At 50.6% G+C, this 23,718-nt stretch overlaps 8 protein-coding genes across 8 annotated transcripts; 7 read left to right on the top strand and 1 right to left on the bottom strand.

The window, feature by feature from the left end:
• Positions 1-2,216: 2,216 nt before the first annotated feature.
• On the top strand, positions 2,217-2,836 carry SMAC4_00324 (uncharacterized protein; the record flags this gene model as incomplete). The annotated part of the gene is made up of 3 exons (XM_003351731.1): positions 2,217-2,284; positions 2,358-2,472; positions 2,597-2,836. The coding sequence occupies 3 exons, from the start codon at positions 2,217-2,219 to the stop codon at positions 2,834-2,836; spliced, it is 423 nt and encodes a 140-aa protein (XP_003351779.1).
• A 1,318-nt stretch (positions 2,837-4,154) lies between these two features.
• Positions 4,155-5,089, top strand: SMAC4_00323 (uncharacterized protein; the record flags this gene model as incomplete). The annotated part of the gene is made up of 4 exons (XM_003351730.1): positions 4,155-4,319; positions 4,392-4,514; positions 4,584-4,724; positions 4,862-5,089. 4 exons carry the CDS (start codon positions 4,155-4,157, stop codon positions 5,087-5,089), a joined length of 657 nt encoding a protein of 218 aa, XP_003351778.1.
• A 2,936-nt stretch (positions 5,090-8,025) lies between these two features.
• SMAC4_00321 (uncharacterized protein) lies at positions 8,026-11,490 on the top strand (the record flags this gene model as incomplete). The annotated part of the gene is made up of 2 exons (XM_003351729.2): positions 8,026-11,262; positions 11,332-11,490. The coding sequence occupies exons 1-2, from the start codon at positions 10,495-10,497 to the stop codon at positions 11,488-11,490; spliced, it is 927 nt and encodes a 308-aa protein (XP_003351777.2). The 5' UTR covers positions 8,026-10,494.
• An 804-nt stretch (positions 11,491-12,294) lies between these two features.
• SMAC4_00320 (uncharacterized protein) lies at positions 12,295-12,498 on the top strand (the record flags this gene model as incomplete). The annotated part of the gene is made up of 1 exon (XM_003351728.1): positions 12,295-12,498. The coding sequence occupies one exon, from the start codon at positions 12,295-12,297 to the stop codon at positions 12,496-12,498; it is 204 nt and encodes a 67-aa protein (XP_003351776.1).
• A 22-nt stretch (positions 12,499-12,520) lies between these two features.
• SMAC4_00319 (uncharacterized protein) lies at positions 12,521-12,805 on the top strand (the record flags this gene model as incomplete). The annotated part of the gene is made up of 1 exon (XM_003351727.1): positions 12,521-12,805. One exon carries the CDS (start codon positions 12,521-12,523, stop codon positions 12,803-12,805), a length of 285 nt encoding a protein of 94 aa, XP_003351775.1.
• Positions 12,806-15,092: 2,287 nt separating this feature from the next.
• On the top strand, positions 15,093-15,755 carry SMAC4_00318 (uncharacterized protein; the record flags this gene model as incomplete). The annotated part of the gene is made up of 2 exons (XM_003351726.1): positions 15,093-15,365; positions 15,447-15,755. The coding sequence occupies 2 exons, from the start codon at positions 15,093-15,095 to the stop codon at positions 15,753-15,755; spliced, it is 582 nt and encodes a 193-aa protein (XP_003351774.1).
• A 1,591-nt stretch (positions 15,756-17,346) lies between these two features.
• On the top strand, positions 17,347-21,524 carry SMAC4_00317 (uncharacterized protein; the record flags this gene model as incomplete). The annotated part of the gene is made up of 7 exons (XM_003351725.2): positions 17,347-19,239; positions 19,314-19,581; positions 19,640-19,699; positions 19,761-19,883; positions 19,957-20,157; positions 20,250-21,341; positions 21,414-21,524. The coding sequence occupies exons 1-7, from the start codon at positions 18,827-18,829 to the stop codon at positions 21,522-21,524; spliced, it is 2,268 nt and encodes a 755-aa protein (XP_003351773.1). The 5' UTR covers positions 17,347-18,826.
• Positions 21,525-21,892: 368 nt separating this feature from the next.
• SMAC4_00316 (uncharacterized protein) lies at positions 21,893-22,753 on the bottom strand (the record flags this gene model as incomplete). Its single annotated transcript, XM_003351724.1, has 1 exon — positions 21,893-22,753. One exon carries the CDS (start codon positions 22,751-22,753, stop codon positions 21,893-21,895), a length of 861 nt encoding a protein of 286 aa, XP_003351772.1.
• Positions 22,754-23,718: the final 965 nt, after the last annotated feature.

Raw genomic sequence — 23,718 nt, 5'->3', positions numbered from 1 at the left:
GTCCTTTCACCCATCAGTGCCTGGCGCGGCGGTCCCTCAACGACTGGACTGTGCTTTCTGGTTCCGTGCCAATCGCCGGTCTCTGCGATCTTTGGGGTTCGCGGGGTGGGCCAAATTAGGCCGTCATCTGACATCTCCAGTGAGTGTCGCAGGGCTCGATTGAAGAGCCTCAACAATCCAGGCACCTTGCTGAAACTCAACGCTTTGTAGAGCAGGCAAGGAACCCAGAAGGGAAAGAGGATCGCTGAGAGAAAGCATGTTGGGCGGGCGAGGCACCAGGCTCCGGATTTGGGAAAAACATTTCACAAAAGAAAAGGAAGGAGTGACGTGACGTTGGGAAATTAAGCTGCTTACATCAGCAAATCACACACACTAAACTAGAATGGGACAAGTGCGGTCAAACTGATACCCCACATACGTACTTTGAGAGGAGCCACAAACACCCCTAACCCACAAGAGGCACTTCTCCTGTGATCTCCTGAAAACCCCGGCCTTGATTGAACACTTCCTGCACCTCATCTTCTAGACGGTCGGGAGTGCCTGACGATTCCACCTTCCTGCATCATTAATCTGCCTTCACATGCTGCCATACACCGCGCTCCTATTATGCAACTGGTTGTAGTGCTTACCGGTAAGGTACCCAGGCAAATTGCGACCCGGATTATCCTCTGCTCCAGACAAACATGAGCATTCCCGCCACTTTCCATTCGCCCCAAGCAATGTCAAGTAGTAAGATGTCGGAAAATGTGGCATTTTTATTCTTTCGAGCAATGAGACGCGTTGAAAAACTAAGAGGGGAACAATCAGTGCTAGGCAACGCTGAACACTGACGTACTTGCCAGCCAGCGGGCTGGTTCGGCACAGATCCCGTCGTGGAAAGTGCAATCTCATTTCAAAACACCACAGCCAGCAAATCGAATTCGAACATCGTCTACCTGATTCAAACCGGCACCTGTGCGAATGCCAAACCAAACCCACCACATGCATCGTGTGCGTACCTACCTTGTTTGGGGACCAGATATGCGGCACGCGATCCAGAAAACTGCGAACGACGTACAAATCATCATGGGGGAAGATATTGCAACCATGAGGGTAGAAAGATTAACCTACAGGCGTGTTGGATACTAGGTTCCCTTTGAGACTCTGCCATCATGGAGTGTTCCGGAATGGGCGGTATTAGGAATGTGAGCTCATCATATGAAAAGGTTGCACATCCATTTATTTTCTTTGACTCTCGCTTCTCATGTCTCTCATCTCTGCAGAGCAAGAACAGGCGAGGCGATGTTGGACACTCCATAGAATGATTTTCGTCAGCATAACCGCCGCCGAAAACGAACCATCAAGCCCGAGCCGAAACCCGAGACAATAAATAACGTTTCGAAATATGCACAAGCGTACATACATATACGCATGCCGGACTCGTTGTAGTGGATTTTTTCCATTTTACGGTGTTTCCGGACTTATATTTGGCTGCATGGCTGAGAAGTCAGGCTCTCGCCCCCTTGATATGCGTGCGACTTGCTGCATATAGTCCACTGTGATCGGACCTCGAGGTCGAACATCCTCATTCCTGAAAGGATCTAGACGGCAAGCGTTTGAGGCGTGCTGTCAAGGCATGAATGGCTTCATGATTTCAAAAAGGAGTTGCTAGGACGGAGCATCGGAAATATTGGCCGAGTCGGATGAACAGTGCAGTGCCAGACACTCGCATGTTACCAGATGCCCAGGGAGCTTGAGTTATCAAGATAACAGCACGACAAACTACGTTTGCCCGACTAGCCGTGGGTGTGTGCTTTGGTCTTTGGCACGCACACCCACTCTGTTCTCGCATAACTCGAGACATCGATGCAAATTGAGGAGGAGGAAGTCGGCCAGAGGGTATGGTTCCGTTCAAGGCCATGGCAAAAGACCAGGTCTGTTGGCATGTTCCTCGAAGAGATTCCTGACGTTGAAACGCCAAACCAGGATATATTCCCAAGACCATGTTGGGACACTCCGACTTTCTGGACCAAGGGTCTATTCAAGTCGCATATTATCTGCTTGGGGTGCATATGCGAGGCTCTGACTTGCACTGCAGTGGACATGCCGCGCAGCAGAACCCTGCGTATAGATCCTTCTCCAACCAAAAAGCCAAGTCCTCATCGCTCACCATATCTCCTTTACCAACTTGCTCAAACTCACAATCTTAACACAACTTGGCATCTTCCACCACCACAATGCCCTCTTCAAAGTCGTCTCGCATCATGCCCCGTAGCCTTGGCACTGGTATTGATCAAGCCCCCCCGTCTGAACCGATTTGAAAGAACCTTCCGTCAAAATCGGGTTGACAAAACTCCACGTCGGCACTGTTCGGCCAGAAAGATTTGGTCCTCCGCTACCTCTGAGGAGACGTCGGTTGGGGGAAATGCCTCCGACGGCAAAGACGACGACAACGACGATGTGCCAATGCATGTGTCGGAAACTCTCTTCGCTGTAAGTTCATCACTGCTATTTCGCTTTTCTTCTTCTTCTTCTTCTTTTTCTTCTTTTTCTTCTTCCTATTCCTCCTTTTTCCATAGACGAAAACAAGCTGACCAGTCTCCATACATCTATCTAGATGTGCATCTCCTATACCAACTACTTGAGCACCTTCAAGACTGAAACCCCAAAGAAGACCCACACCGGCACCGACACCGACACCGACACCCCCATAATCAACACCTGGGAGGATTTGGTGGCCGAGGGCCAGAGGATTGGGGTGGGCCCCCCACGCCTGCCCAACAAAAATGAACACCGGGGCTGGGGCTACCAAAGGGACTATTTGATGGACTGGAAACATGCGAGATTCTGCAGATGATCAAGGACGCAGAAGGAGGGCGGAGGATACCTTTCGTAGTGGCGGGTGTAATAGGAACGGGAGACCCAATTTTATTCTTAATTTTTTTTTTTATTACATTTCTTCGAAGAATCTTTTTGTATTTCCGGGGTTTTCAGGACTTAGGTTTATAGCTAGTTCTTTTAGGTCCCATATGGGCTGAATGCTTTCGCATATAAACTCAGGAACTTTCCCACAATTTTTGAGGCCACAGTTACAGAGGTTCAGCTGATATCTCGCGGAGCCGACATCGAATCCGAGAAGGAGAAGAGTGTGTTTGGCGAGTACCTACCTCTACACAAGCCAAAGCGCGCTCCGAACTGGACGTAGACCAATTTACAACCAACAATTATTGTGTATTTGTCAAAAAGATCCGCTGGCAGAATCATCATAACTCTCGTGTGTTCGGTGAGGGGCATCAGCATGCAGAAGAGACAGGCTTGTACCCTGCGAAATGGAAATACGTAGCAGCGACACCGTTTATCATGTTTCTGGCACAAAAGCACTGAGTGACTCACCTCCACCGGCATTTGTAGTGTTGATGCAGTGTATCTCTAATGGCGAAATGGAAATACGTAGCAGCGACACCGTTTATCATGTTTCTGGCACAAAAGCACTGAGTGACTCACCTCCACCGGCATTTGTAGTGTTGATGCAGTGTATCTCTAATGGCGAAATACTTTACATGCCACGGCCAAACGACGCAGACACACTTCGGTATAGCATGCGAGAATACGCAAGCTAACCTAATCTCTACATTTAGTACTAGATCCACAGGGTATCAGTAATGGTTAAAGGCATGTGAATACCTACCCCTGTCGAGGTTCAGGAAAGTTGGAAGGCGAAGGGTCTGGAAAACCTGGATGATTTGGCGGGCATATTTGTATGCACCATTGTCTGCAGGATGGTTGCATCAACTTGGATATTGTACATTTCTCAGCGAACAACCTCGAGGTTTCGAATTATGCAACGTCGTGATGGATTGCATGTCCGTACCTACCTTTACGCTGAACCCTTTGGACATTCAATCATCTCGCTTCACCTACATATCCGATCCATAAATTACTCGAACCTTTGCATGATCAGGTGAAGAAGCGTTGGTTGGCCTCCGCCATACGTGTCCAGATTATTATGCTTATTTTTACTATAAAAGGATTGCAACCATCCCCATCCTATCACTTCTTATTCTCCTTTCTTCACCAACAAGCACTCCAGTGATCAGCCAAGTCAAAAAAACGTCTTGCCACACACACAAGCTTCCTCAATTATTTATCATTGAATCACCATCAAATCATTCACGATGCCTTCCACTACCGAGATCAGATTCAAGAAGCACGGCGCCGCTGATGCTGGCGGCCGCAAGAAACGCAATCACAATAACCGCGGCCCTATGGAGCATTTCCCTGGTCTGATGACCAAGGCAGAGGTCGACAACTGGTTTGAAGAGGCCAAGAAAATGCCTTTGGTATGGTTTTTCTTTCATCAGTTGTATATCTTTTTGACGCCCTTTGTTGACCTGAACGTCCCTACTTTGTAGAACACCTTCTTCTCCGAGCCCGCCGATACTGCCGAGTCTGCCGCTCCCAAGGCAGAGCCTGTGATTCCCCTCGGCATGCGCGGTTCCATGCACAATTCTGCCAACAACGGCAAAGCCTCTCCGGTTCGTGACCTGGGAGCTTCCCTCCACAACCCCGCCAACAATGTTTCGACTCCTACGAGCACTCCTGAGCCAAATGCTGTGGCCGAATCCCCGAAGGCCGACGAAAGGGCCATTACCGACGAGGCTGCTTCCAAGCCTATTTCCAAGACGACCACCACCGCCTCCCTCAAGGCTGAGGCGTCCCCCAAGGCTCAAAGTCCCATCGCCGGAGTGCAGGCTCCCAAGCCTGCCCTGTGTTCAAAACCGTGACCCTCTCTCCCAAGGTAAACATGTTGCTACATCTGCCAGCCAGGATGCATCTGATCTTGTGAAGTTTGGACTTCGAACGCTAACCACATAATGTTCAGAAGGGCTTTGGTCAGCATGAGACCAACAACGGCATCATCACGGCTGCCCCCGTCGTCGGCCAAAAGAACGGGACCATCAAGCCTTCTCGGGCCGTTCTCCTGGCTGAGGAGAGTCTCGCTGCGGCCGAGGCGATCAGATGGGCCGCCCAGAAGATGCTGCAGGCATCTGAGGATGCCGTCAAGGCCGCGAAGGCACAGTTACTGCTTGCGCAGACCCAAGCGCAATAGGAGGAAAAGGAGGAAGAGCTCTGAAGGAAAATCAAGAGCATGGGAGACCTGGCAAGAGTTGTTAGCAGGCCAGCATGTGGCTGCTGTTCCATTCTACCAACCACAGTTTTGAGTTTGTTTTGTTTTCGTTTGGGAAAGAGGATACCCCTAGGGCGTCATTGGCGTTTGTAATTAATGATTTTCCAGTCTTCATCGCTTCTTTAATCTAACTTTGCTTGCTTCACTCCCGTCCCCTTCCACTTGTGTCTCGATGTTATGCCTTTTGTGAATGTGTATCTATTCGATCGTCAGTCGTTACCGTATTGGACTGTGAGTACCTCTGGGTAGGTAAGCGGGGTGAGAGCGGGGGTCACGCGGTCCAAGCATCTGGTTGGTTTCGGAAATTTGGAGGTAGACCAAAGCAAATGGCAGTAAAGCTTGAACTTTCCGCCTCTTCGTAACTCTCATCGAGGCCTGCGTGAACAGTTGGTGAATAAGTGGTAGTGCGTCGTTGTGCATGCACATCAGATGTACTTGCGTTATCTTAGCTTATCAAACCCGATTAGGCAAGGCACCTTGCTCTGATTGGTTCGTGTGCTTGCCTACCTTATCTTATCGATTGTCCTATCAGACACCGCAAGGGCTGCCCGTCTCGTCATCCTCTTTCTCATTTCCACTTCTCATCATGGACACTATCATTTCTACCATCGTGGGCTATCTGAGACGTGACCTCAATCACTCCCCGCGGATTTCCTTTGCACAGAGTCCCGGGGTCATAAACGAAAACTTTTCCTGCCTCCGAACTCTTTCAGAAGTTAACAGCGACGGCCACAGCCCGGCACATCGGCATCAGTATGCGGAGCTATCCGGTGATGGTCTGATACGCAAATTATTCGTCTCTCCAGATCATTGACAGACCCAGAAGCCGCGAGCTCTGACTGAGCGTGCCAAGTGCATCGCATCAAGTTCCGAGGTTGGCCGGCTTGCGTATCCTAGAGGCACTCCCTTGACCACGCCACTTATTTGGCCCTTCAATATTGTCATCTTCCCCTTTCCAGTCAACCGTATCTACTATTAGTCAGGAATTTGCTGTTGGACTTTTTGCATGGTTTTCTCAAGTCACACGCATCACGCATCTGATTGTTTCCCCGTCAATCTTTTGTCATGAGAATCATCTTATGGTATCACCCGCCGCGAAGGACAGACAGCAGCATGGAAGTCATATTTGATCGTCTGACCACTCCGGCAAAGCTTTATCTGCATATAAGAGCTTCTTATGGCCTCTTCGCCTTCAAACTAAGATCATGCGCACGATGCATGGTCTGAGGGCATCGTTACCTGACATCCTGAATCTCGTTCTCCCCGCTTCCTCTGCTTGTGACAACCCCTTCGGGACCTTGTAGATGACCACCCCGTTGAATCAATATTAGCTCTTCAAGTGTATATTTAGACGCTTTATCTCATATCTTATCGTTTCATCCAAGGAAGAATCGTCATTGCCGAGATAATGCACCAGAGTGTCCAAGATGAGACTTTTGCCCATCACTGTACCTATGTAATGAATACATCCGTCTCTGTCCGTCGCTCTCGTATCGAGCAACCAAACCCTCCCAGACCACCTACATCCCATCGCCTCTTTAAATCATCATACTCTCCCTTCGAACTGCTTCTGCTTGAAATTTCTGTCGCTAAGAGAGCCAGTACATACTCTCATCCTTCACATGTACATGGATCGGATCCTTGACATGTTTTTTCTTTTTTTCTTCTTTTTTTTTTTTTGGACTACCGTGGAAACTCGCGAAACTGGCAAAAGGCCTTCTCTCTTTCAGCACCGGCATATGTACAGGAAGCTGGCAGTATTAGGCTGGTCACTGTGCGTTCGGATGTGGGCAAGTTAGTATGGGGGGTAATACCGAATAATCTCGGGAAACTCGGAATCGAGCCACCCCCTCAAGTAATTCCGTTTCCTGGCACAGACCCGTAAGCTGCTCTACGTACAGCTGAGCACACATAGTGACATACGAGCGCTTGCTTGTTAGGATTGTAAGCTCCCGCCCCCCACAAAAGAAATAGAAGAAAAGGCCCAGTTGACAGTCACCCCGCTCGAAAACACAGCCCTCTTAACTAGCTTGCCTTATATACACTACATTTGAATGCGCATTCGCGGGCTTAGGCGATAACCGACTGGGCACATATGTAGGCTTGAAACGGCAATTAGTGGAGGTAGCTGGATTTCGAATTTCTCGAGGTTATTCGGTATCCTTCAGTGTGTACCTAGTAACGGGACAAATACATCTGCTGGTGTATGCATGCATACAAGGCAAATTCCTGGCAGCTTTCTGGCAGCTTTCTACCATATGCCGGCGCTGAAAGAGGGAAGGCCTTTTGCCAGTTCCGCGGGTTTCTACAGTATGTAGCCGCCGCCATAGCCTTGCTGTAGCTGTCTAAGATCTAGATGATAAGACCAACCTGCAAGATGACTGGCATAAGACAATACGCAGTCGTTGATAGGCAACCGGTATTCTGGTCTTGACTCATACGATCTGCTAATATACGTCAGCAGTTTTCGAAACGACAGAGTGTCTGCGAATGCCGAAGTGCAAGAGGCAAGGCCCATATTGGGCAAGTTTGGGGAGACCGGTCCTTCAACTTTCCAGGTTTAGATCCAACAAGGTTGAGAAGCTTCTTGAACCTGGCCAAGGCACGAGTGCAGTTGATGAGACCGAGTGAATATATGCAGCATGTGCCTGCTTGCATGTAAGTACACTGCCTAGATGTGTAGGAGGAATTTGCCACGGACTTCAGGAGGCCTTCGGCGTCTGTGAAGTACGACGACTCTTCACCTAGTCTGTATGTATTCCTTCACTGCACCCACGGTTCTTTTTTGTTTCAAGGCACGTATATAAACCTCACCACCCCTCCTATTTTCAACCAACTCTCTTTCTCTTTCCATCATACATCAACCTCCTCCACCAAACACACCCACGCTTTACCAGCAAACCAACAACTTCCACCAAAATGCTTAACATTCCCAAGCACGACGCCCTGGCCAAGGCGCTTTTCAACCCCATCGTCTACCGTGGCCCTACTTTCTATAAGTACATGTTCAAGACGGGGCAGTGGCCCGACCGTTGCGGGCCTTTCGCCACCCACGCTTACTGTGGCTTCACCTACCACATGCGCATGCTCAAGATGCGCCCCAAGAGCCCCGCTGAGTTCTAGGCCGAGCCCGAAGTTGGTGGCTTCAACCCAAACGCCTACCGTGGTCGGACCTACATCAACCACATGGGCAAAATTCGGGCCTCGGGCGCCGGCCAGCGGGCCTCGGGGACTTTGTAAGCTTGTTTAAGCCTGTTCAAATGTATGTTCCTGGTTACCCTGATACGAGTTAATGTGTAGGTAGAGGCTTTGTTTGTTCAAGAAGACTAACTCAAGTTTTTAGCAGACAAAAGAGGAACATGACGACGAGCCAACCCACCCTCAACGACACAAATTAAGCAGCAACAGGATGACAGGGAGGATTTTTTTCTGGGGAAGAATCAATGTAAAAGAAACGTGGAGATCGTTGGAGATACTCACTTGAACGCAAGGGAGAAGCTGGACGCAAGGAAAAGCGTTGGAAGTATTTTTCTTCTTTTTTTCTGGTCTTGATTTCTCCAATACCCAATACCATTTTGCTTTAGTTGCCACAATATCTCTCTTATTCCGTGACTCCTGGAAATCTGTAGTGGATGCTTAGAGGTACCTTCTTTCTTGTTCTTCGTCTTGCACGCTGAGCTTCGTGTCTGCATCCTCGCTCTGTTCATTGATACCCAGCGGAGCCTTACAAGATTTACACTCATAAGTGATCCCCTTGTTTTTCCTCGACACCTTTGGAACTTCGAGTTTTTGAGAAGGCCAGCGTTAGTCAGAGCCAGGTCAAAGTACAATGGAGACGAAATGGCTGGATTCGGCTGACCAGAATATGCTTTGTGACTAGGCCGAAGCAAACTTTTGAAGCTTTCAGTCATGCAACTGATTGAGTCGGAACATGGTTGAGTCGAGGTACGCCAATCGCCCTATTTAACATGGATTATACCCTCCATTCTCTTCTCTCTTTTGTTTCTTTGGCCCAAAGCACCTTCTTCAACCCACGCCCAACATCAGAACCCACCACCACTTCAAAATGTCAGACTTCCCCAGACCCAACAAGTCGTTCAATCCAAACGCGTATCGCAGTCAAGCTGCATATAACGCCCATCTAACAAGCCTGACTACAGAGGACCAGACGAAAGAGGAGCCCCCGTCGCAACAGAAAGCTCAGAAGGCGCAGCAGTCCCGCCCTGCGCATCATCCTCCCTCGCATGATATCGACACCGATCCTGATGCTCCTCACCACATGAGCAATGCGGAGGTCAAGTAGTGGTACATTGATGCCGACCGTGAATACGAAGAAAGGGAAAAGCTACGGATATCGAACTGGCTTCACGATTTCGCTACATGTCTCCCGTCTGGAATGGATAACAGAAACGGAGGAACAACTACCACTAACTCAACACTTCCAACTCACAGGCCGGTTATTACAAGGATTACGTCCCCGCTGGAGGTCATCCTCCTGATTTTAGCAAGTTTATCCGCGAGCATAGAGGTACCAAGCCCACCAGCGGCCTGGCGAAGTCGATGCATGCTCCGAAGGTGCAGGAAAGGGGTCAGTCTTCCAAGGGTGACGCTTCGCCCAACACTGGCACTCGGAATTCGACTCGTTAAGGTGTTCTGGGGGATTTCGTCTTTAAGGGCCTGGATGAGACGCCGATATGCCCTCAACTTCAAGTAAATGATACATGTGGAGGCTGGAATAAAAGGGGGTGTCGGAAACAGCCATTGTTTTTTTCGTCCCCGTTGACAACATCATCCAAGCCGAGAAACCCTCAATACCTCATTGTATAGATATCTTGTGATAGTATTAGCTCCTGCGCTCATTTTTTTTCCCACGAAATTCTTACCGCCAACCCTTTTTGCATTCTCACCGTGTTTTCTTTTTCGTAGCATTCCACGATGTGCCTGCTACTATCCGGACACTCAAGGAGGCATGATACTGGACAGCATCGATGTTTTCATCACGGGACATCTCCTGTTACTGACGCACAGAGTTGACCAGGCTACAACAACATTTGCCCGAGGGACAAAACCTCTCAAAATGCCGAAGTGAAGGGGCCAAGGTTGAACTTATTTCGGAAGGCTTGTGGGCATTCACCCATCACGAACCTGGTTTGACATGCGAACAGTGCCGTTGGTTGGCGACTGTTGACCTTTCGAAGCTTCCAGTCGTCGATGAGGTTGAGGAGCAAACCATTCAACGAACATCAGCTGCAAGTGACGGGGATCAATCACAAGGTTCACGTACCAACCTTGAGGGTTTTCTGAGTAGCCTGGCTGTTCACTCTCCCATGTTGTTCAGTTCCAAGTCGTCTCTCGACATAAAAGCCCGTCCCCCCTCGCTTCTCTGCTTTGCTCCTTCCTCCTCTCAACATCATCCTCCAACATCCACACAAAAAATACCGAAACCCACCCCAACACCATCGCACTTTCCAAAAATGGCCGACTTTCCCCAGCGCAGCAAGGCTTTCGACCCCATGGCGTACCGCAGCCAGGCTGCTTACAATGCCTCCATGGCCCGTCGCCAGTCCAACGACCAGCCCAAGCCGTCCGAACCCCCGAATTCGTCCAAGCCGACGACCTACAGCAGTCAAGCCGTCCACAATGACTCGCATCGTCAATCCAACGAGAAGCCCTCCGAGCTGGCAAAGTCGTTCAACAAGATGACCTACCGCAGCCAAGCCACCCCCAGTGCCTCGCGTGGACAGTTCAAGCAGCACGTCGGACCCGCCAAGTTGTCCAAGCCGATGACCAACCGCAACCAAGCCGCCTGTGACGCCTTGCGCGGAAAATCCAACGAAAAGCCTTCCGAGCGCACCGAGACCTTCAACAAGATGGCATACCGCAGCCAGCCGGCGATCAACGCCTCCCGTGGTTTTCCCAACAAGAAGCACTCTGAGCCAGCCAGGTTGCACCAGCCCCGTGCCGCCCAGAAGACCAACACACAGCATTACCGCTCTGCGAAGAAGACCACCAACGCGGAGGAGCAGGCTAAGGAGGACGACTACGTTAAGCAGTGGTTTGCGGAAGCCAATGCCGACTACGAGGCGGCCAAGAAGGTATGTGATTCCGTCGCATTTGATGCTCACATAAACATTCATTTGTTGATTTGACATTATTCGTTACAGAAGGGCGAGTTTGACAACTACGTCCCGGCCGCCGGCCGCGCTCCGGACTTCACCAAGTTCCGACAGATGTTCGACACCAACGGCAAGCCCGTCAACGGCCTTGGCAACTCCAGACATGCCCCAAAGACACCTGAGGCTGACGAGCCTGAGAAGAAGTGACAGTGAGTAAATCACATGGTCCCAAGAGATGTACCTTCACGATCCAAAAACTGACTGAGTGCAAATCAGTACCAGCAACATTCAAACGACCACTTGACCGACAGTCGAGATTGTGCCAGTGGATAGACATATGGGTCCAAGGAGGAACTATTAGAGAGGTGGCATATAAACTGAAGAGGTAGTAATACTACGCGGAGTTCCACAGAGCAAGATTTCAGGCCTGAATAATTAGAATGGTCAAATCATGAGTCGATGAATACTTGTGGGATGTTTAGTAACCATTGGGCCCTGTCAAAAGAAATTAATACTGCCTTCCTGCCACCAGTCTAGTACTTGAATTCATGCTTCTATACAATATTAAAATTACCGTGGTTCCTCCGTTAACTTTTGGGGCCTCTGTATCCACTGCTTTTCCTTGTTTTACGTGATAGATGAACATTGCGACAACTCCATGACCTTAACACACCGAAACATTGCTAGTTACGGAACAATAATCAAGATCAACAACAAGCAGCCGGGTCTTCCGCACTAGTCATGTACTTCCACGCAGAACTCAGTAAAGACGACGTGAGACCAGACTGAAGGGTGCCGTCCCGGCGCAAACATGTATTCCTCACAGCCCTTCACTCCTATTGACACTTCACTCCAACCAGCTCTTGTGTGCCATTCTCAATGTCTCCATATAGAGTTCTCCCGTCTCCCCATTTCCTCCGTTTTTGTTTCTATTTATTTGTACTCACTACGCACCGCTACCCAGGCCTTCCTCTACCAAGCAACCAACCCACCATTGCAGTAATTCTCGACATGCCCGATTCTCAGAGCGAGAACAAGCAGGCGCGTGCCCCTTACGAGGTCCGCACGCCGAGGTTCTCGAACTTCCCCACTATGGAGCCATTCGATCGCTATACCTACCGGGGCATGGCCGCGTACAAGAGGATGTTGGAGACCAAGAAGCAAAAGCTGGAGCAGTCCCTCTTCAGCCCCGCAGCCCGGAGCCATCCAACTTAACATCCTCTCCAAAACAATCATCATGTCAGACGATTGCTCGGTTTCGGAAATTCTCCAGTACAGCGCCATGACACCCTTTGACCCCATGGCCTACCGCGGAGCCGGATACCAGCGCGCCATGAGCAACCGACGTATTGTTGCGCTGTTGAAGGAGTGGAAGGAGCACAGAAAGCAGCAGGCGTACGCTTGTGAGAACTTATGCTCCCGCCAAATTCCGAGCGCCCCGGAGCAGCCTGCTCTCTGTGATCTCGACCATCCGAACACTTCTTTGGATGTGTCCAAGGCTGACCAGCCTAAGAAGGAGTGATTGTAAGTGCTTTACCTGTGCTATTGCGATTGACTGTCGTCTCGGCGTGTATTTCATAAGGTTGAAATTGCCGAGAGGCCCAAGCCTAGGAGGCTGGACAAGAACAAGCCGAAGAAGGCAAAGAAGCAGGAGGAGGAGGAGGTCGTCGCCAAAAGTTCTTTTCTCCCATCAATTTTTTCTCTACTAATTTCCTAACTTGTCGCACTTCCCTGACAACCTTTCCGTGATTTTCCCATGATCTCGTCCATAAAATCTTCCCACGACCTTTTTGCATCTACTCATATATCAGTCCATATAATTAATACATCCCGGATAAGTCAACCCGAACTCCCATCTGATGGTTGGCTGAATATGATCATTTTCACTTACAAGTACCAATGACTAGCGCGACCCATTTCCATCCTAACTTACCGAATATTCTAAAACCAAATTCGATGTAAAGAGCCGTGAAAGAACGGTATCGAACTTGTAGATGCTCACAGAGAGGGCCGCGACAATATTCCCGGCGTAACCCAAGCCCGACTGCCCTGTTGCGCATACACCATCCACCACACAGTCTAAATCTCAACCCCATCGAGCACATCTGGAACCGAATGAGGGCGATACTCTCAAGGGGGGTTCACAGAGCTCTATTATTAAAGCATTGGCTGGCTTGGGAGCGTCGACAGGCTTGAGAGCGTTGCCGGGTTTGTGATGGTCGTTGTTGACAATACGGGCATGAGCGCGATAGCCACTGCGGTCAAACTTGGAGCCGTTTTTGAGCTTGGGAGTATTTCCGGGGTTGCGATAACCGTTCCGGTATTACATCGAACCTCGCTAGAGTATTTGGGCTGAACAAAACGGAGGACGGTAGATCAATGGCGACAGACAGGTTCAAGTGTTCGGCTTGCTACTAGCAGAAGTCTTGGTATCGCTGGTACTTCCATCGCGGCCATACTCCGCGGTCTTTGGTACTTGCTTTGTAAACCGACCTTGATGCCCCATCATCAAATTGATATCATATCGTGTAAATCAATTCTGAAGTTTTGATAAATGCTGAGTGATGAATTTTTCTCCTTCAAGAATTAGATGAAAGAATGACACTCTCGGTCCCCATTGGCACTTTGCACTTGCCATTCTGATGTGCTCAGCTCTCAATAGGCGCCGTCTTCCGTCTCAATGGATGACCAACCTCCCCCAACAAGTACTACTTGCCTTTCATATCAACTCTCAGTATTCACTTACCTTGTCAACACGTCCTTGGGTCCCCGCTTGCACTTGCACTTGCCCTCCTATCGCGCTCGCATTGCGCGTGCCAGCTCCTGATTTCGGAGGGGTGCTTCCAATCCGGCAAGGAAGTCGCGGATAATGGTGTTGTGATACCTGGGCGCGTCTGGAGGTTTGTTAGTTACATATATATAATTACAATAATTAGGGTTACGATCGACGTCTACCTAAAGCTTCTAATCTCTTAACGTCCGCAAGTACCTTACTTCTTACCCGCCGTCTCCGAAGAGGGGTCGGGGTAGGTGCTGTCGCGCAGCGCAGCAGTGTTCTTCGAGGTTGATACCGGCTTAAAGCTTTCGGCTGAGAGGTTGTCTCCAGCTCTGCGGCGCGCGTGCCAACCACGGATTTTGGAAGGGTGCTGCTTCCATACTGTTTGTGCTGATAGGGTGGGGTGTAACGTACGGTAACGGAAGGGCGAAGGGCTAGGCACTCGCTTTCTTAATAGATACCAACAACCTCAACAGGTACTGCCTGTCTTTCGTCTCAACTCTCGATATGCACTTGCTTTCTCAACACGTCCATAGTCCCCACTTCCGCTTGCACTTGCCCCCCTAACCTGCTGGATATACGTACGGGTCTGGCATCTCGCGAAGTTTCCATACCGTACGGCGTTCAAGTCGGAGGTGAGCTATGTCCTGGATGTCGTCGAAGGCAGCTTAGGCCGATGTCGAGGCTGCGTAGACTTGACGATGTCTGATTTCCCGATCCTGGTTGTAGTCTGAAAGCCGTATTATGCCCTTCCTTTATCCATGTAGGAGTGGTATCTTGGGATTGAAATGATATCCGTCACGAACGTAGATTCGGGTCAATACAAGTATAATGCACTGATAGGGACAATAAATCCCCTGAATAGGTACTCCCTTCTCAATAGATACCAGCCACCTTACCAAATACCTACCTTTTCCTCCCCTCTCTTCTTTGCTCCTTCCTTCCCTCCTTCTTACAAACCGTCATCTTCTTCATTTGACTCCATCACAAACCAACGCAACTTCACACTTCCCAAAACCAAACCGCAGCAACCATGTCTGACTTCCCAACCTACACCAAGCAGTTCAACAAGGACGCATACCGCAGTGCGGCTGCCTACAAGTCGCACCTCGAGACTCAGCGCCTGAAGGCGTCACCCACTCCTCGCCAAGCGGCCCACACCATCACCCGTCCGGCCCCCCGTCCGACCTTCCGCACAGTCCGCTACAAAGCCCCGCGCGCACCAGAGTCGCCCAGTTGGATGACCGACGAGGAGGTGAAAGCTTGGTTCAGAGAAGGTGAGGAAGAGTATGAGGTCCTGAAGAAGGTTTGTACCCCCCGGATCACTTGACCGCAATCAGTTCTCAGTTCTCATGCAGCACTTACTAACATGTTTTGTCTTCGACAGGCCGGTTACTACAACGACTATGTCCCTGCCGGCGGCGGTCCGAGCCGCGGCGCACTCGCCGACACCAACACCAACACCAACACCAACACCAACTCGCTGCCGAAGAGAAAGACGGGCATGGAGAACTCCATGTGGGCGCCCAAGAACCGGCCCCTCGCACAATGGAACCCAGCTGCTAGACCCTACCGCCCTGCCCTGACCAACACCACAACCAATGCGCTGCTGCCGAAGAGAAAGACGGGACTCGAGAACTCCATGTGGGCGCCGAAGAACGCCAAGCTATCTGTCTTCACGAGCCGTGGCTACTAAGCCAGCCCGTTTGAACAAGAGATGAGAAAGGGGTTGAGCGGCAGGGATTTACTGAGAGAATATTTTGCTTTCAGGAACATAGCGTGTACTAGTTGATGGCTCGGGATACGGGTGCATTGGTCGGAGTCTTCAGGAGCTTTTTTTTTGTTTTCTCGCGTGACTGGAAGATCGAGAAATTGAGCAACAAGGTCGAATGATGGGCGTAAGAAGTGCTGGGAGGAGGTTCGATCTGAGATTTTTGTGATGTGGTGGGAATTCAAGGAATTTTGGTGCTGACAGTTTACTATCCTGTCTTGCAAGAACAATTATCATCTGCTGTTACCATGGTCAATTGCCTTGTTGCCGTGAAAGATTGTCCCAATGTGATCGCCGAGTGACACATGTCGTTAGCGATAGTTGAGGCTGAAGTGAGAGTGTCTCAAGTGTCGTGCATGTCTCCAAAGTTGAGCTCTTCCCAAGCTCCAGCCTGTAAGTCGTCACCGTGTTTTGTTTGTTCCGTGCATCGCAGCCTGGCATCAATGCATCCTGCGAAGTCCATCCTGACCGTCCATCACTCACAGTGTCTCCGTTCTTCTGTCGCTAGGTAGTATTGTGAGGCTCTGCTGTGGGGACTTGAGACACGTTCAGGCAAGGTCAAGGAAGGAGGACTGGAAAAGAATGGGCTAAGCGCGCTTAATCCGGTCTTCCGGATCTACCATGTCTGTTGAAGTGGGATTTTGTCTCAGACACTAGTCTGGTTGGCGGACATGAGCAGGGCTGGCCGGCGAGTTTGGTTATAGAAAGGCATTGGTTGGCATAAGGGGTTGAAGAATGGGTCGGAAACTCGCATTGAGGGATCCAGTACAGTAGCTATGTCGTAGTGTACTTCGGTGCTCGGAGAGGACTGAGCCTCCGTCTCTGTCACATATTGCCAGGGCAGTGAGAACAGGAACCCGCTTCAGCGCAAATGACAACTCACTTGTCACGGTGTCAGCCATGTGTTCGAGTGACAATACATGCAGACTCTGCAGAACAGCGTGCATAAGTATCACCTCGAGTTACATGCATCAGGGGGCGGTGGTATAGTGTATCAAAAGCCGAGTCAAGAGGCAAGTCGGACGCATGGCAGTCCTTTTGAGAGACGAGGCAAGGCGTTGAGAGATGGTTGCCGTTGATGTGAGGGATCGTTCGAGCAGATAAGAGCTCGCCACGTATGTGTTCGGGGTAACCAGGTGCATAATATTGATAAGGTACAAGGCGGACGAGGTTTAGGGTTTGGAAACATCGTCATTTTGCTTTCGTCGGCCTTGTGTTCCGGGGAGTGACTGGCCTGAGCAAGGCGCTGACGTGACATTGATAGGGGATATCAGCGGGATTCCCCGGATGTTGGGTCCTGATGAAACACTATGGGTTGTTCTCTGCGTTACCTGTTTTGTCTCCCGCATTTCCAGAACAGGGGCTGATAAACGTGAGAGGATAGTCCGCGGCTCTTGGGTGTATTCTTGGCACTCGAGTCACGGCCTCACCATCGGGCAAAAACATGCAACCCGAAATCAACGGCTGGTTGTACCCAGGAATCATTGTTAACCAGATAGCCATCTAGTTGATTTGGCAGCTATTGATAGTTGCCTAAACCAGTCCCCTTGAGGCTAAATCCCTCGATGATTCGTGAGCTGTGCGGCGGAGCCTCATGTAACCATAGACTCTGCGGAAGCTGCGAACCCCAAATTCCTTAGTACGGGGTAATGAGGTCGGAGATATTCCAGAGAACGGCCGACTGGTCAGCGATTTGCGGAGAGGGTTTCGACCAGCTTGATGGGTTGTCCTAACTGTGAAGGGCCTGGGTAGGAACCCCGCGGGGATGAACGACTTCCTCTTCTCACCCCCTGTAATACACACGCATATATGGCGTAGTCTTCGCCAATTGCACCAAAAGTGACAACCACACCTCAGGGAAATTTATCTCGCCGGTGGTATTTTACGCCTCGTCATGCAGTGAGGCGGCGTTTGAGGTCGAAGTCTGGTGATCGTTTTGCGGAACGCTTTTCGAGTGACACAACAGAAAACTCTCAACCGCTTTCCACTGACGATGAGCCTGACAATCAGTGTTCGCTGGCGCCCAATCTCGAATTAGCTCTCACAGAGAGAACCTTTCTTATCTCGGGAGTGGCAATAGCACAAAGATGCGGTGTTGCGTTGGCGTGATGGCCAGAGTGTGAAATGGGTAGCGGACGAGCCAAATGCCGGACTGGTAAGGGTGATCATCAGGTAGACAACGGGATGGGCCGTAACAGGCATGGGGTCTCCTAAGTTCGACCAGGTACCACGACGTGCTCCCTCTTCCCATGACAGGGTTTGGGAACAAGGGGTCTAAGACAACGCCCCTCTTCCCCACGTAAATCGCCAAGACAAGGCCAATGGGTATGGGTTGTGCAGGTTCGTCCTACCTGTGCCGAGAATCTTCACTCTTTCCTACTGTGGGAATCCCGATACAACTGGAATAGAAGCAAAACCGGCAAGGCAGAGTAAGGCCACAAGATCTCGGAAGCATTTCGGGACAAGTGTTTTCGATTGGGCAGCAACGCCATTCTTGTCGTCAATCCTCAAGAGCCCTGATTGTCCTTTGAGAAGTGTGGAGAAAGCATCTCAACCAAAGGATAGGCGTCACAAAAACTTGATTGGGGCGACGCCGGGAATGTTGGCATGCGCGTAGTGCTTCTTGCGCATCTTGGAGTGCACCCCGTACGAGAACCGTTGGGGAAGGAGTCAGGCCAGCCCGCGCTTGGCGAATAATGCGACTCCTTGTGTTGCGACCTTGCTGTTTGAGGTTTTTGTCGAGAATGCCTCGAGGATAGACGGAGCTGATTTCCGGTCACCCAGCTAGTATCAACTCCACCATGGGATACCATCAGGAAATTCTGACCACAGATTGGGTGAAGGCTGGTCAACGTAGTTGGAGGTGCAGAGCCGCATAACCAAACTTCATCCCGGTCCAGGTTAAATACTGATGGATGCCACGCCAGAAGGTCCGAATGCCTGCCCACTTCAACAACTTCAGGCCACTTATCTTCTAGACTTCGAGCCCGTCCAAGATGGCGGCTTTGATCGATAACATCCACAAACATGCTCACCGGGTGCACGCCCGCTTCCATCCCAGCCACGGCCATCGTCACGCGGAAAGAAACTCTTATATGACCTTGACAATCCGTAATCTTCCATTGGGGACCACGGAAACCGACGTCTTTGAGCATATCCGACGACAGAGACCGGATTCTGACCCCGTTGTCAATCCCTTGACCAAGGAGACAAATCAGCGCACGCTCTGTGCGGTCGTCACAATCCGCCAGGAGACGGAGGAAAGATGTAAAACTTTGCGTGACAGGCTCAACCTTACGCGCATCTACCCAAAGCATCCAGCGGGTGATGTCAGAGATTCAGCTATCATGGTTAGCGATGAGTTTCTCGGTGTAACAACCATCGCTGAGCACGATGACCCTCAATTCGAGTAAGCCGACTTGTCAGGACCAGGATTCATGTTTGATGATGATAGCTTCTTGCTAACAATACTGCCGAACACAGTATGTACTTCGTTCATGGCCTCGGAGGGCATGCCTTCAAGTCTTGGAGCACGGACAAAGGCGCGCCTCACATGTGGCCCAGAGATTTCCTTCCTGACGACGTCAAAGCGAGGCCGCTGAATCCCATGAAGTGGAAAGGTCGAAAGTTGGCCGGTCGCTTTGCAACCGTGGGATATCGCGCAAGCGCTATGTTTGCTTCCGCTGCCACTGCAACGATCGACAAGATATCGCAGAATTTCCTCAATCATCTGAGGGCTGACCGAACTGAGGTGTGTCGGGCTATAACAGTTTTTTATGCTTGTTCCTGGCTGACTTGCGTTACAACAGGGATCCAAGCGCCCAATGTACTTTGCATGCCATAGCCTTGGAGGCTTGGTCGTCTGCCAGGTAAAGGACTCCCTGTCGACTCAGCGATCTGTTGTGGTCTTGTTTAACTGTGTTCTTCAAGGCCCTTATCCATGCTCTATCTGAAGAGTCGCACAGGCTAGAGCGGTTCCAGGACTGCCAAAGCACATTCTTCAATGGAGAAGAGTGCCTTGTGAAGGGCATCTTCTTCTTCGGCACCCCCTTCGTGAGTCCACAACCCCAAAGGCTCCGAGACCCGTCAGTATGTTGCACTGGCTGACAAACAGAGATAATCACAGGAAGGCTCCAGGCTAGCCAGATATGCCTCTCGCATCGTAAAGTTCCTCCATGGCAATGACACGCTCATAGGCAGCTTGAGCATCCAGTCTGAGGACCTGAACACCATTGTCGCTAGGTTCGATCAGATGAGAAACAACCCAAGGACGAGGATTCCGATCGTGATTGCATATGAGATGCAGCCAATGTTTGGCATGAGATTTGTACGTCGGAATGTCGTCTCTCTTCTCGACGATGGGTCTCCTCCGGGACCTAAAAACCTCCGGTTTAAAATGGTGCTAACGCAAACGCTCAGGTAACCGACCCAGACTCAGCCATGAGCTCGTTCGACTGCCAGACTATCGGTATTGAAGGCGACCACCGCACCATGATCAAGATGGAGAACAACCAAGATCGAAGTTACCGTGACGTCGCCGAATTCATTATCCGAATGATTCAACAAACATTGTCCGGATCCAATAGTATCCCACCCTCTCCCGCAGTTGGGTCTGATACATTTGGGGAACTCCCTTTCAGACGGATTCCAAGAGATGAGAGCCTCCCTCCATACCAAGGCCAGAATATGGGAAGGCTTTCCACAGAGAGCTCAGCCAGCAATGAAGCATCGACCACTCGCCCCCCTTCCCATTCCCAACCCGTAGGTTTAGGCATCAGCAACCCAAACTCCGAAGAAAACAACTCTCCTGGGAGATCCCGTTCCAACATAGTCCCCGTCAAACTCAACGACATGATGCCTCTCAATCGTGTTGATGGTAGAAGGGAAGATGACCGGGAGTTCGCCATGCTCTCCAAATTCGACGTCGTCTTCCTTCTCGACGACACGGGCTCAATGATGGAAGCCGTCCCCTCATCGACCGACCACTGCGAGACAAGGGAGCGTTCGAAATGGGACGAAATGATCGATTCTCTGCGCTATATCGTCGATATTGTAACACACTATGACCGCGACGGCGTAGATGTGCATTTTTTCTGCAACGAAGATAAAGACGAGTTTAGCATCCGAGATGGACAACGGGTTCTAGATCTCTTGACCAACGAAGTCAGTCCAGACGAGATTGGCGGCGGAACCTTCATTGCCGAGCGACTTTGGACGATCCTGACGGCTTATATCGACCGGTTCGAAAACTATCGGCGACGGATGGGAGAGCGGGCACCTCCTCCCGAGAAGCCGAAAATGCTGAACCTCATTGTGATCACGGACGGAGCTGCGGACGACAAGGATGGGGTAGAGGAGGTAATTGTCGATGCAGCGAGGAGACTGGATGAACTGAGGGCTCTTCCAAACCAAGTAGGGATTCAGTTTTTGCAAATCGGCAAAGACGAAGCGGCTTCGAGATGGCTGAGGAAATTGGATGATGATCTAAAGGAGAACCATAAGATTCGAGACGTAAGTTGAGCCTACCCATCCGTCTTAGCTTCCCACCCCGCTGAAGCGATGCTGACAAAAGGCGTGGGATAGATGGTTGACACCCGTCCCTGGGACAGAGTCGATCAGATCGACAAATCTTTGCGAGAGAGACTCACCAACATTCTCCTCGGCGGCATTGACAGAGCCAGAGACATTGTGTAAGCCCACAAGGACCGAACGAACGCGGTCGTTCTAGTGCTCCGCCCGAGTGAAAGGAATGGAGTAGGTTCGATCATGATGACAGTTATGACAAGGCGTTTAGGATTTATATTTTTTTTTGCTTCGGTTGGACTGATCAAGGCCACATTTGGTTGGTAGCGCACGCTGGATACGAGGTCATGACTAATGGAAATACTTTCTTTGGTCTTGATGAGGTATGACGGTGTTGCGGTGTTAAAGGTTTCTCTTCATTCATTGTCTTTTCTATAGTCACTGCCACAATTTCGATCGTTAGCTTTCGGACGACATAGCAACGTGTTGGCTGCCCTGACGGGTAAACCTACCTGTATGTTTCCCAGCTTGTTGAATATTCAAACAATTTTGGTCTCTACTCCTCGCTTCAGCCAGAGCACCTTATCCTCCACCCCTGCTTTGGCAAAGTCATTCGCCAGTTGGGTCTCTGATTCCGTGAAGTGACTCCATGACTCGAAGTGCAACGGTACGATAACATCGGCTCCGATGTCCTTGGCCAACTGCGCGGCCTGATCACCGCCCATGGTGATCTGCAGCAGGCCTCCCCCATCAGCGCCGCCGCCAGGCAAGGAGACTGTCGCCTTTCCGATGTTCAGCATCGCGACGGCAATGTGATACTTTTCCTTCATCTTGCCAAGCTCTTGAAGATGTATCGTGTCTCCAGAGAAGTATATCGCATTGGGACGGCCGTCAGCATGTGTTCCAAATGCCCCGTCTGGAGAGCTGACAATGAAACCGACTACCTGGCCGCCAGGTAGGTGCTTGCATGGAGTGGCCATCACGTCCAACTTCCGCGCCTTTCCGTCGCCTCCAAGATCAAGGCAGACTGTCTCCCAGTTTTCAAGGCCCCGCACTCCTGGCCGCGGAGCTAGTTGAGAAGCGCCATCTCTGGTGGTGAGCACCCTCCGACCATCAAGAAGGCGTCGGCCGAGATCATCTAGATTATCCGGATGGTCTTCATGGCTGAGTAGAACAGCATCGATAGGAGGGAGTTGGTCGAGACCCAGAGCCGGAGGGTCGGCCTTGTTGATGACAACACCGCGATACTCGATCTTGGTACCACCGGGACTGAACACGGGGTCTGTGATCAGATTGATACGGTTGGGGCTGCTTGGCTCGCCGAGATGGATCATAGCGGTGGCTGTACCAATGTTGGTAATGCTGAGGGGGTAATCAAACGAGACTTTTGTTGAGGGCATGTTGAGATCAGGCGCTATTGGCAGCTACCTCTACGTCAAAATCGATAGCTGTGAAGATGTAAGAGTCTCTGATGAAGCTCGTCGAGACAACAGTAACTGCGTTCCAGGCCATTCGAGCAACAGAAGACAGTTTGTTGAACCGCCTCCTTACAAGTAGGGGATGGAGATATCAATCCCTCATCAGTGCGTAATGCGGGCATCATGAGAAACGGCACTGCATTGACCATGTTTGAGGTTCCCCGCAGCAGTTCTCCAAGTCGCAAATCGGATAATGGCTCAAGGTTCAGGCGTTCAAAGGGCAGAAGCTGTAAGCCGAGAGGAAGACCTCAACGTCAATTGTACATCGGCTCACAGGCCGGTCCGGAGGCCTATTGGTATCATGTTGAACGATGTTGAAAGTGGCAGTGGAGAACTTTCATGATCCAGGGAAAGGACAGCAGACCGAGAACTGACAGACGAAGAGTTTAGAAGTGGAAGAAGATTTTGCAATTTCGGCGAGGTAAAGTGGGCAAGTGTCTGACGGAAATTATTCATCGCATGAGAGGAAAGTGCAACGGCCTCGATGTCGGTCGTTGGTTAAGCAGCAGATAAGATAAGTCGATAACGATAACAATTGAGAACCCCGCGAGCTTCAACCTTCCTAGCGCTCGGACCAGTTGCCTTCGCAAGTCGACCTCAGCTGGGGCGGAATGGTGAGAATGCACTGGACCCACCCGCCCAAGGCAACGAAAGCTTGAGGTAAGCCCCATCAATACGTACCTCCCGTCCGTGCGTCAACGCCAGCCCATTGCCCGCCTGCCGACTGTTCAGTTGCATCAACACAACAACCCAATCTGGAACCAGTTCATCCATCAAACAACCCATTTCGTTCACGATATCCGAGTCGTTCGGCCTGCGCAATTACCGATCCATCTACAACCCCGATAAACAGTCGACCAACCCGACTCCTCGAGACCGCCTGACGT

The sequence above is a fragment of the Sordaria macrospora genome, chromosome 1, assembly GCF_033870435.1.
Source record: "Sordaria macrospora chromosome 1, complete sequence".
NCBI classification, from domain to species: domain Eukaryota; kingdom Fungi; phylum Ascomycota; class Sordariomycetes; order Sordariales; family Sordariaceae; genus Sordaria; species Sordaria macrospora.
Note: the sequence above shows the minus strand (reverse complement) of the source record. Positions and strands in the feature narration are given on the sequence as shown.